This window comes from Leuciscus leuciscus (genome assembly GCF_965113295.1).
Source record: "Leuciscus leuciscus genome assembly, chromosome: 6".
Classification (NCBI taxonomy): Eukaryota; Metazoa; Chordata; class Actinopteri; order Cypriniformes; family Leuciscidae; genus Leuciscus; species Leuciscus leuciscus.
In genome coordinates this window covers 20,815,385-20,827,456 of record NC_138730.1, presented here as the reverse complement: position 1 = coordinate 20,827,456, position 12,072 = coordinate 20,815,385, and the positions used below count along the sequence as shown (strand labels likewise).

At 40.3% G+C, this 12,072-nt stretch overlaps 1 protein-coding gene across 1 annotated transcript; it reads left to right on the top strand.

Moving 5' to 3' along the window:
* Positions 1-7,863: 7,863 nt before the first annotated feature.
* gadd45aa (growth arrest and DNA-damage-inducible, alpha, a) lies at positions 7,864-10,319 on the top strand. Its single transcript, XM_082172194.1, has 4 exons — positions 7,864-8,012; positions 8,495-8,596; positions 8,702-8,918; positions 9,540-10,319. The coding sequence occupies exons 1-4, from the start codon at positions 7,972-7,974 to the stop codon at positions 9,651-9,653; spliced, it is 474 nt and encodes a 157-aa protein (XP_082028320.1). The 5' UTR covers positions 7,864-7,971; the 3' UTR covers positions 9,654-10,319.
* Positions 10,320-12,072: the final 1,753 nt, after the last annotated feature.

Below are 12,072 nucleotides of genomic sequence, written 5' to 3'. Positions count from 1 at the left end.
GGCTATCTGGAACCTTGTCTGGCATGGGTGCTCTATTTGGGGAACATGTAAGCACCTTTGAGGCTAGCATAGGTGGCTTGGCTTGGACTTGGCGGGCATAGGTGGCTTGGCTTGGAATTGGCGGCCATAGGTGTTTCTTGCATGGACACAGAAAGCATGGCAGCTCCCTGTGGGGACTCAGCAGGTATAGGTGCTCCCTGTGAAAAAAAGGCCTTTTGCAGATGCTTAATCAGATGCCCAGGGATCCTAAGTTTTCCTCTTTGTTGGGACCCAACAGGCATAAGTGGTTCCCGGGGGACCCAGCAGGCACGTGTGCTCCTGTGGGGACTAGGCATCCAAAGCTGCTCCCTGTGCCTTTTTCTGCTTCTGCTTTCTTCGCTGCTCCCTGGTCTTCAATGATGCACATGGGAAGCCTGAGTGTGTGGCCTTCTCAGAAGCATCCCTAAAGACTAGGGTTGAGGTGAGCTTCCCCATCTCAGAAGAACCAACAGGCGCAGGTGCTCCCTGTCGGAATGTGATGGTTGGGCACTGGTGCTCCTTGTGTGGACCCGTCAGGCATGGGTACTCCCTGAGTCTTCTTCTGCCTCCACTGCTTCTTGGAAGCTTTGAATCCTGAGTGTGGGGGTCTTCTCGGATGCATCCTTGAAGACTGGAGATGAGGTGCGGTTTCCCCCCTCAACTTTCTCAGACCCAGCAACCACAGGTGCTCTCTTCTTCTGCTCTCTTCTGAAGTGATGAGTCAAGTTAACATATGGTTTTCTTAGTTTTCTAAAAAAAAAAAAATTACAGTGTATGCCTTTTACAGAAGAGGCAAGGGAGGATGAGAACCTCCTTAAAATGTATTCAAAATGAACCATGAAGTTAAAGGTGGGGTAAGTCATTATTGAAATATGCTGTTTGGAAGTTAGTCGGTCCAACACAACAACAAACGTGTAGCCAATCAGCAGTAAGGCGCGTTTGACGCTGAAGGAGAGAGAACGAACGATCAAGAGGGAGATTTGAACTGAAGAAAGACTGCAGAAATAGAGATGAGACACAATACAAAAGAGAAATGCTCAGAAGAAATCACTGGAAAATAAAGGGTTATGTCTGGCCAAGAGCTTTAGGACCCGTCCCGTGTTAAATTAGAAACGCTGTCCAGCGCAGGAAAGAGCTGAGCGGGAAGGCCTGAAAACAGACGTGGATGTTGCTTTGATTCGGGTCCACACGTGAGCAACACTGGGTTTGAGTGTCATTGTTTGTCTGGAGCTGCTGTGCTGTTGGCAACTAACAACCAACTGTTTTGTAATTGTTTGTAATTACTATTGTGTACTGTACGTTAGTTTTTTTGTGCTTCCTTGTCATTCGTTCATTATCTATGCTTTATTTTTCGTGAAGCATTATTCTGTTGCGCTTCTACTATGATAAACAAACATCCTCTCTTGGTTTGCGTGCATATCGGAGGCCAGTTAGTCAGTCGCCTTGGCGTCTATAAGTGAATGCGGTGTTAAGCGTCATTGTTAGTGCACTGGACTCACTCGCAGTGGAATCGGGGTGCGAGACTGACTCGGAGCAGGGCTGGTAGGATTGGAGTGTGAGTTTAAGAGGCGGGGCAATGAAGAACGGGATGTGTTTGTTTGGGTTGATTTCAAATATAAAATGACTTACCCCTCCTTTAAGTTTTGTTTATATCAGTTTATCTACCAATGTGCATAACTTAGATGAATATCACGTAAAAGTATCTCTATCATGCCCGGTAGTCCAAGCAAAATTTACTGACAGCACAAATAGAAGATGATGACAACAATAGGCCTACCTGCTCCACTTATTATTAAACTGACCAATAAGAATAGATATTAAAAATATGTGACCTTTAAAGACATAAGAAAAGCTAAATGAAAAGCTCCTTTTGCATTTTTTCACCTTCCTAAATTTCTTTTTTTTTTTTTTCTTTTTTTTTTGCTTAAGTCATCTCCTTATTATGATGCTGCCCACCTCTGGTAAAATCGCCCACATCCTCAGTTGAACAAATCATGCAGTTCTACCCCTGTAGTATAATGGCCTATGTCAAGAGTGTGACTTAAAGGGATAGTTCGCCCAAAAATGATATTTAAGCCATGATTTACTCACCCTCAAGCCGTTCGAGATGCATATGTCAATCTTTTTTCAGACGAACACATTTTCAGTTATTTTAGAAAATGTCTTAGATCTTTCAGTGGTTATAATGTGAGGCAATGGGGTCCAGCTGCTTCAAGTCCGAGAATGTGCATGCATCCTTCACAAAAATAATCCACCCGGCTCCAGGGGGATAAACGAAGGCCTTCTGAGTGTAATCCGTGCGGTTTTGTCGTAAAAATGTACATATTTAAAACTTTATAAACGAAAATAACTGGCTTCCGGTGGCGGTTGGTGCGCGTTCATGGAGATGGATGCTGGCGTATGACGTAGGACGTAGCGTAGGAAGCGTCGTGACGTAGAACGAACGTGACAGCGCAGCCAGAGAGCAGAGCAAAACAAAACTCTACGTTCGTTCTACGTCACGACGCTTCCTACGCTACGTCCTACGTCATACGCCAGCATCCATCTCCATGAACGCGCACCAACCGCCACCGGAAGCCAGTTATTTTCGTTTATAAAGTTTTAAATATGTACATTTTTACGACAAAACCGCACGGATTACCCTCGGAAGGCCTTCGTTTATCCCCCTGGAGCCGGGTGGATTATTTTTGTGAAGGATGCATGCACATTCTCGGACTTGAAGCAGCTGGACCCCATTGCCTCACATTATAACCACTGAAAGATCTAAGACATTTTCTAAAATAACTGAAAATGTGTTCGTCTGAAAAAAGATTGACATATGCATCTCGAACGGCTTGAGGGTGAGTAAATCATGGCTTAAATATCATTTTTGGGCGAACTATCCCTTTAAGGCCCGTACACACCGGGACGAATATCGGCGCGCGTTATTCGCCAGCGTTTTTCAACGCGTTTTTTGTGTTCACACCCAAGCGATTTTCGCTGACGATGAGCCGAGTGAACATGCAAATTCGTTCCCTGACATTAGATGGCGCTTAATGTAAAACAGAAATACAATACCACTCCATAACAATCTATACTCTGCAATACCACTCCATAACAGTTCTCTTTTAACAAGATTTTTGTAGTCGCTGTCGCGTTTGTCATATAGTTCTTTATTCCAACACCAACGAGACCAGCAGCTCTACATTCATCTTGCCTTGCATCTTCCTCCTCATTTCTTCCCGGCAGTGTCTGTCTATGGGCAGTGTAGACGCTACTTGGCGTATATCTTCTTCGCTGTTACGTATGTGTGCTCGGCAAGACCGTTTTGTGTTTGAGCGCCCCCAAGTTGTGTTTTACTGTAACTTCAGAAGCTCCAGACATGTGAGCAAAAGCGCCAATCTCATTGGTCGGGTAGTTTTTGACGCGGCGCGTCAAACCAAAAAAACGAACCCGAGGCGTTTAAAAAAAAATTACGCTTTTACGCGTGCCGTTTTTCGCGTCGGTGTGCACACTCACATTGGCGCCCTTTGTTTAGTCACGAGGCGTTAAACGTCGGCGAATATCGCGCGCGAAATTCGTCCCGGTGTGTACGGGCCTTTAGGCTGTTTTATTTTGCCTAAATCAAAAGACAATGAGACTTGGGCAATTTTACAAGCTTTTCAAGATGGCGACTGCATCAAGAAGAACAAAAATCTACTCAACCTCAATTATTGGTTCAGTTTTTTGTGTTTTCTGAGAAACCTGAAAAAAATGACTTGGGCACTTAAGGTGACGGTTTATAACCAGTCATGGTCAGAGGTAACCATTAAACTGATTAAGGCCAGTCAGCTTACAGTATCACTTCAGTGTCTCATCAGATCTGCTATTCGTTTGTAAATAAAATATAATGAATCTCAAAGAGATTGAATGGCAGGTCCATATAAACTTTTCTCATAATAAAGGAGTAATTGAAGGAGTTTCTCGACAAGATAACGTATATTTATGAATGTTTAAAATGGTCATAGTCTGTATTTGGCACAATTTATTGCATTGATTTAACATACTGTAAAGTGTTGTGTTGATGGAGAGATTAGGGGTACAAAGGGGCTAAAGCACCAGGGTAACAGGCACATTTGGCTTTATTCTCTTTTAAACCACTAGATGGCACAAAAATTCAGCTCAGCACTTTTCTTTACAACCACTTTTGATGATGCACATGGGAATTTGGCTGATTCTTGAAACGATCACGAACAGACAGCGCAAAGTTGATTCTGCGCTAATTTGATATAATATTTAATGTTTTAAAATGTTGTAGATTTATGTAGCAAATGCAGGGCTCGACAATAAGGACTGCCCGATGGCCCGGGGCCAGTGTGAACGACGACGCTCGGGACAGTTGAGGGAAGGGGTGTGCGATATATTGTCTATAATATCGTTATTGTTGATTTAACGATCTGACATCAGCGAGTATTGTGAGTATATGAGTATATCACATTTACAAAATATTGTAATACGTAAAAAATATATTTACAAAAACCAAACAAAAACACACCCATTGAGTGCACGCATACACTGCGATGTAGGTTTAACAGTTAACGTTACTAGTTTAGACTAACGTTAGCGCGCGTGTGCATTTAGAGCGCACACGTTCACTGCGGCTGTGTTTTTTATATTTATATAATGTAATATAGTTAACCAATATTACTCGAAAAGCGCCGTTTTCCCCCAAATATCAGCATGATTACAAATGTGACATTGATTTTATACAACGTACAGTTTAATAAACAAGTTCATATCAAGTGACTTACATTTTAGACATCAAATCGCCTGTTTCTCTCTATTCCGCCAACGAAAATACTAATAGTTCCAAACAAAGTCCACAGCAATGTTTTGCGTCTCAGAGCAACACACGACGGTTACTGAATGAATCCGTTTTTTGAACAAATCAGCTGAATCAATGATTTAATGACTCACTCAATATAAGACATAAAAATCCTTTATTCTGAATGAATCAGGCGTTTGAAAGAATCGGTTGAATCTCAATGACTCACTCATTAACAGTGACTTGCTGCCACCTCCTGGCCTGTTTAATATCACATTTAAAGTATCTTTTCATTTTTTAAATAATTTTATTTACACAAAGATAGTGAACCAGACTGCGTGTGTGAGTGTGTGTTTATTCTGAACTTCTATAACACATTATTATTGGTCTAAGATTCTGTCATTAATTACTTACCCTCATGTCGTTCCATACCCATAAAACCTGTAAGGCAACAGAGTAAATTCCTAACCTCTCTGTGCTCTGTGTTCCAGTCCCTCCTGCTCTTTAGTCACGCCAGCTCCGTCGTGGTGGTCACCAGTCCCGTCAACTCTGCTGTGGCAATGTTCAGGTCTCTAACTCCACAGAAATGGTCTTCAGTCCCATCAGTGCCGCCATGGCCTCCTGCACCACCTCCGTCTCCAGTCCTTCCTCCACCTCATGGACCTGGCCCTCCATCCCACCCCACCCCCAGGACCACCTCCCTCCTAGACTTCTGTGACCCTTTGAGGAGCGTCTGGAATATGCCACTTAGTGGGGGGGCCTTTGTCACAATCACCAGCTGGAGAGCCCTTGATACCCACCAGAGGGCACACCTCCCTAGTCCACTGCCATCAACATGGACTACATTTCCCAGAACTCACTGCCTGGACACCTCATCCCTGATTGCTGTCAGCTGTGTATCATTAACCTTGTTAACTCTGCCTAAATAAGCCCGGTTTATTCAGTCATTCATTGCTAAGTCTTGTAAGTGTTACTGCATTTCTGAGCTCTATACTTCTGGTTTCTGTGTCATGGTCTTGATCTTCTATTTGCCTGTGCCTTGGACTATTGTTATTATCTGTTTCATTTACTCTGTAGTTTTGACCTTAAGCCTGTTATATGGATTACCTTAATAAACTACTGCGTTTGGATCCTCAACCTGTTTTAGAGCATTTTATTCGATCAGGTAACATTAAGCTGTCATATGGTCATGTTACAATGTACCCCACCTATGGGGCATGTTAACACATTTCACTTCCATTCTTTCGGGGTGAATAAAGAAAAAAGTATACACTGTATTAATGAAACAAAGCCATGCACATAATTGTCCTAGACATGTGTAAAATTAATGTGGGAAAAAATAAATACTCTGAAACCTAAGTGGATTTACAGAACACTGAGAAGGTCCAAAAGTGTTAGGTTGTGCCCCGCTCTCCCCTATACGAGCTTGTATAATTCACTCTTCCTCTTCTTCTAAATCGGTTTCTTCTTCAAACATATATTGCTAAATTAAAGGGGTGGTTGAATATGATTTCATTTTTCTAACTTTAGTTAGAGTGTAATGTTGCTGTTTGAGCATAAACCACATCTGCAAAGTTACAACGTTCAAAGTTCAAAGCAAAGAGAGATATTTTCTTTAAAAAAAAAAAAAAAAAATGTATCGACAGCTGGTAGGGACTACACAACATTCCTTGTGACATCACCCACCCTAAAATTTACATAAACCCCGCCCCCTGAACACGATTTATAGACTATCAAGACAGAATATGCTAATCAGTGACTAGAAGATAACTACACAAAAGTTACATAAATTCACCAACTAACCATTCAGAAATATTGTCTACATGTTTTCACTTCTTCTTGAGTCTCTCCATCTTTCTGATTTAGGTTTGAACAATTTTCAGTGCATGTCTGTGTGACATAAAAGGACACAAGCTGTTGAAGCTCCGCCCTCTGTGCCGGGAGCAGCAGCTCATTTGCATTTAAAGGGACAGACACAAAAAATGCATTTTTGCTCACCCTCAAAAAGTGACAACTTTAACATGCTATATAAAAATATCTGTGGGGTATTTTGAGCTAAAACTTCACAAACACACTCTGGGGACATCAAACATCTTGTGAAAAGGGCATTATACCACACCTTTAAATCAGTATTTCCACTTGCCATTGTGGAGAGTTTACTACCGTAAAGCTGACCGAGTGAATCTCTAAGCTGGTGTGAGTGAGTGGAGGCGGGGCTCATTTTCATATTCATGAATCCTCGTATACTTAATGAAGCAAGGGTGTAGAGTTACATTCAAGCTATTTTAAGGCATGAATAAATAAAAAAAATTCATAGGAAAAAACGTTTAAATATGTAATTTTGGTGATCAAAGATGAGTTTTAAGGGATACAATTATTGACCACTTACTCTTTTAAGCACTCTATTGATACTTTTTTAAGTAGAGTAAAAATTTTAGCAATGTGTTGATGTGTCCTCAAGGTGTCACTATTGGGTTAGAGATCACACCGGTTAGAAACAGAAAGGATTGCACGGCATTGGCTCACATAATCATTATCAAAACGTTTTGTAACTATAACTACTGAAAAGTTCGGAAATGCTCATATTGATGATCCACTAACATAATTTTAGTGTCTTGCGTGGTTATAAGGGTTGTGCATCACTTTTAACTGTGTTTCAAATGCTCTTTTTATAAGATGTATGAAGAAGTTAATGAATTTATGTAAAATTGCATTATTTATTTTGAATTTTGTGTTATTTATTGCATTATTTATTTGACATGTTACATCATTATTATTTATTGTGGTTGGATATCGGTTGGGTAATTTCCCTGTTTGTCTTTGCCCTGACATGTCACTGCAAAGTTTTCATCTCCAACAAGGTTAAAAACAACGTCACCCAACGTGACTGGCCACGCCTTGATATCTTAGACGGACGAATGAGAGTGGTCGACTTTTGTTAGTACTGACGCAACAGCCAATCAAAATAGATTTTGCTGATCTTCATTTGCATGTGTCCAATACGGATTGTACTGCTCTCACTCATTACAGCTCTCAGGGAAATTAAATCGAATGCAACGACTCACAGCGTCAGATTTAACCGGTGACAGCCAGAGACAGAAGACCTACGAGAACTCGTGTGGATTTTAAAAGGAAAGTTATACAAGTCCGTGCTGGATTTTACGTGCAACATGACTTTTGAGGAATTTAATGGAGATTACTCTATTGAAAGGTAAAATTGACAATATGCATTCACTTGGCAATTCAGACATATACCATTATTATAGTAATTTACCAATAATTGAATAATGTACTTATAAATAAACATAAACTATGTGAAATGAACATGATGATTTGGAACATATTAAATAAAGATATATCTCAAACACATGTACCGGGTGAACTGTCAGTCAGCGGCATGAGCTCAGCTCACGAGACTCGAGTCTCACGAGACTTTTCGCTTGTCATGTGCCGGATTTTGTAGATCTTTAAAATGTTGCTAAATTATTTTTGCTCATATTTTATCTGCATGTATATGAAAATTCTCGGTAAATTACTCACTTACTAGATCAAACTAGCATATACTCGAATTATTAGTTTTCAACCGCCGCAGTCTAACGGTGCACGAGCTGTTGCCATGCACACATGTTCAATCGTCTCGACTTTACTAAAGTCGTATTATTTAATAATATATTCAAATTCTGTTTTTTACAGGATGGATTCTGTGATTAAAGCTCTAGAGGAGGTCCTGCGCTCCGCATTACCGCAGGGATCTATTACAGTTGGGGTGTACGAGGCTGCAAAGTCACTCAATGTGTAAGTTTATAGGCTTTTTAAATGTTACTGGTTTTCAAAGTCATTGCAACTAGAGCAATAGTTTAGTAAAGGCTAAATAACTAAAATCTCAACTCTTCTGCTCAGGGATCCTGATAACGTGGTGTTGTGCATCCTGGCCACTGACGACGACGATGTGAAAGATGTGGCGCTTCAGATTCACTTCACTCTCATTCAGGCTTTCTGCTGCGAGAACGACATCAACATCCTGCGCGTGAACAACACGCGCCGCCTCGCGCACATCCTCGGGGGCGCGGGCATGCACGGGAGCGAGCAGATGGATTTGCACTGCATTCTGGTCACTGTAAGTGTCAACAAATCATTGCATATGTTCTTAGAAATCTAAATAGTAAGCAAATAGGCCACAATAGGCCAAAACAGCACGTGAGCGACTCGTCTTAGGAACTTGTCAGGACTTTTTTTATTTTTTAACTTGTCAGGACAAGTCCAGGTGTAACTGCCACTGCATGACGTCCACATGAACATCCTGCTCTGTACTCATTCATATGCAAATAGGAGTTTGTTGACTTAATTGTTGCAGGTTTCTATTTGAATTTTATTCACAGCTGCCTCTGTGTTCATCATTCTTATATTCCTTCAAAAGACTTAGTAGGAAGCATTCAATAAGATTTGCATACTCCCAAAATCACTGGTCATTTGAATTGTCATCTATTGCAACTTGACTTCACTTTGACTCCTACACGAGATTAGTTTTGGGAGGTCAAGGGGTCAGACTCATTAATGGCCTATACTAAAAGGCAGAGAGCAGGATGGCTGTGGTGGAAATAATGTTATATATATATATATATATATATATATATGTCTGTAAGAACTGGAAAGGACAACGCTTAGAAGTTACACAGCAGGACATGTTCTAGCTGATACAAACAGATTGTAATCCCATCTCTTCCTCCGATGTTCACAGGTTCCACATGCATCCACATGGAAAAACCCAGCTCTGGGAAAAGTGAACCACTTCTGCAGAGAGAGTCGTTGTATGGATCAATGGGTGCCCATTATCAACCTTCCAGAACGATGAGGACAGCTAAAACCAAGAGGGGAAAACATGGATAAAAATATCTAGTAAAAAAGATAAAAGATAAAAAAGGTGGTCGCAAAAAGGACTGATTGCCCAGACCGGCGGAAACAAGGGACTGACCTTTAGTATAAACTGGAGGAGGAGCACCTTTATGCAATCTGAGATGAGTCAGCGCTTTTTGGCTTTGTTTGTGGGACTTTTTAAGGACGTCACATGAAGCTAATTGTGAATGGAAGTGAGCACCTGAGGATCTTGTGAGATTGTTTATTGGTGGGGTGTCAAAGCACTTCGGTTAATTACAGAATGAAATATTTCTCATAGCAACACATGAAGCACTATTTTTCAAAGAGGCTGGCCTATTTTTGTATCTTTGCCATCGGTTTGGAACAGTATACCATCAGTACTTGTTTATTAATGTTTGAAAATAAATCATTTTAAAAAGGAACTTGCTTCTAAACCACTGAGATGAAAACTATGCATTCACAGTATCCGGGTTTTTTTTAATTTTTTTTTTTTTTTTTTACATAAGTTAATTGTTCTTTTGTGGTCTTTAAATTATTTCTATTCTATTAATTTAAAGAAGTATTTATGTAAAAACTTTTTATACTATTATATTCAAAAGTGAAAATGAATTTTGTGTTGTAATAAAAGTATTTTTGAACACAACGTGGTAGTCATGTGGGTTACTCTGTTGGAGGTTTCTGGACTAGTAGAATTGACCCGACAACACCAGTGGGGATCAGCGGGGTCACGCTGGACTCGGTGGCCTTCGTGACTCCCTGTTACAGTCCGACAAAAGCCATCCAAGCCTTTCTTTTGTCCTGCTTTAGTTTGCGTGACCACTGCGTCTATTCATCAGAATCCTTTTTCAGCTGAAATGAATTGCTCAGGTTCAGCTTACTGTATCGCTTGCTCATGTCAAGGTCAAACTTGCTGTCATAAATCAGTTTGCTCTTAATTGTGCTATGCGTGACAAACTGATACTGTTCTGTAGGGCAAAAGTCAGTCACTGCGTAGCAAGTACGCAAGACATTACACAAGGCCATCTGGAGAACGGAAGCGCCTCAAAAAGTGTGTAAAAGGTGTGGTTGTGATCACATGACTGGCACATATTGGGTCAGGTTTCCAGACACTACATACCAGTAAATCAGTTGTGTAACCCACCACTTCCTACACACAGGTTATGAAGCAAGGCTTGGCTGATGTCAGGCCGATGCAAGGCAGGTAAACCCCTGTCATGTGACATCAGAAAAAACTGATTTGCTCAAGGACAAAATAGCATTTCTCAAAGACAACTTACATGCTAAACATGTCTCTGTAAATAGTAGATGAACCAAGCAATCCAGGTCAAAAGTCAGCTAGTGCCTCAACTTAAATAATGAATGCGCCTTTAGGCGTTAGGCACTTTCAGTTTTTTGACGTCACTAAAAGGATTATTTTTAGACCGCAGGTACAAGGACCAGGTGATATGAGAGATGTTTCGTCACAACTTACATCACTGCACCACCACTCCTTGAGCTCAGAATAACACACAGCACACAACACATTAACTATCCTTTACTAACAATCATTTCTGTCACATCTTTGATGGCTACATCATCCAGAATGGATTTACTTTAAATAAGATTTACTTAAAAAAATATATTTTGTTATTTTAACAGCCGTTCAAAACTCTGAAAGTTTTTAAAAGTAATTAATACTTTCAATCAGCAAAGATGCATGAAAAGTAAAGAAATGTATAATGTTACAAAAGATTTTTAACCAAAATAAATGCTGTTCTTTTGACATTGGGGGAAATGAATCAAGGTTTTCACAAAAAATATCAAGCAGCACAATTTTTTGGGGGATAAAAGGATAACAAAAAGTAGTGTTCTGTTTCCTTTGTGTACAATAAAGGGATCATTCACCCATATGATTTTCTTTCTTTCTTTGAAACACAAATACAGATATTTAGCAGAATGTCCGAGCTGCTCTTTTCCATACTATAAAAAGTGGCTGGAGTTACCATTCACTTTCAGGGTACGTTTACACAACAACGATGTCCTAAAAACGGAAAAGTTCTTCCTTTGTGTTTTTCGTGCACAGATGACAACGTAGACAAAATTATCCCCATTCACACGGATCTGTGAAAACTATTAAAATCGCTGTATTATTCATGCTAGGCCAGTAAATGGCGATGTCACTTAGTAAAGAAACATTACGAACATGTGACATGCACATGAAGTCACCATTTTCACACATTTTTGTAGTTCACGACGATGACGGTATCGTTTTCAAAAACTTAAAATGAATGAATGTGTAAATGAAGAGCCAAAACGCATACAAACTTTTCCGTTTTAGTTGAAAACGGTGTCGTCTAAACGGCCCCTCATTCTATGAAAAATAACCACATTTTCAAATGATACACTAATATAGTAAA

Bases quoted from the DNA above. Each gene is read 5' to 3' on its own strand.
- gadd45aa (XM_082172194.1), top strand. From the start codon at position 7,972: ATGACTTTTGAGGAATTTAATGGAGATTACTCTATTGAAAG. The intron at 8,013-8,494 runs GTAAAATTGACA...TGTTTTTTACAG, and splicing joins GGAGATTACTCTATTGAAAG to GATGGATTCTGTGATTAAAG. The intron at 8,919-9,539 runs GTAAGTGTCAAC...CGATGTTCACAG, and splicing joins TGCACTGCATTCTGGTCACT to GTTCCACATGCATCCACATG.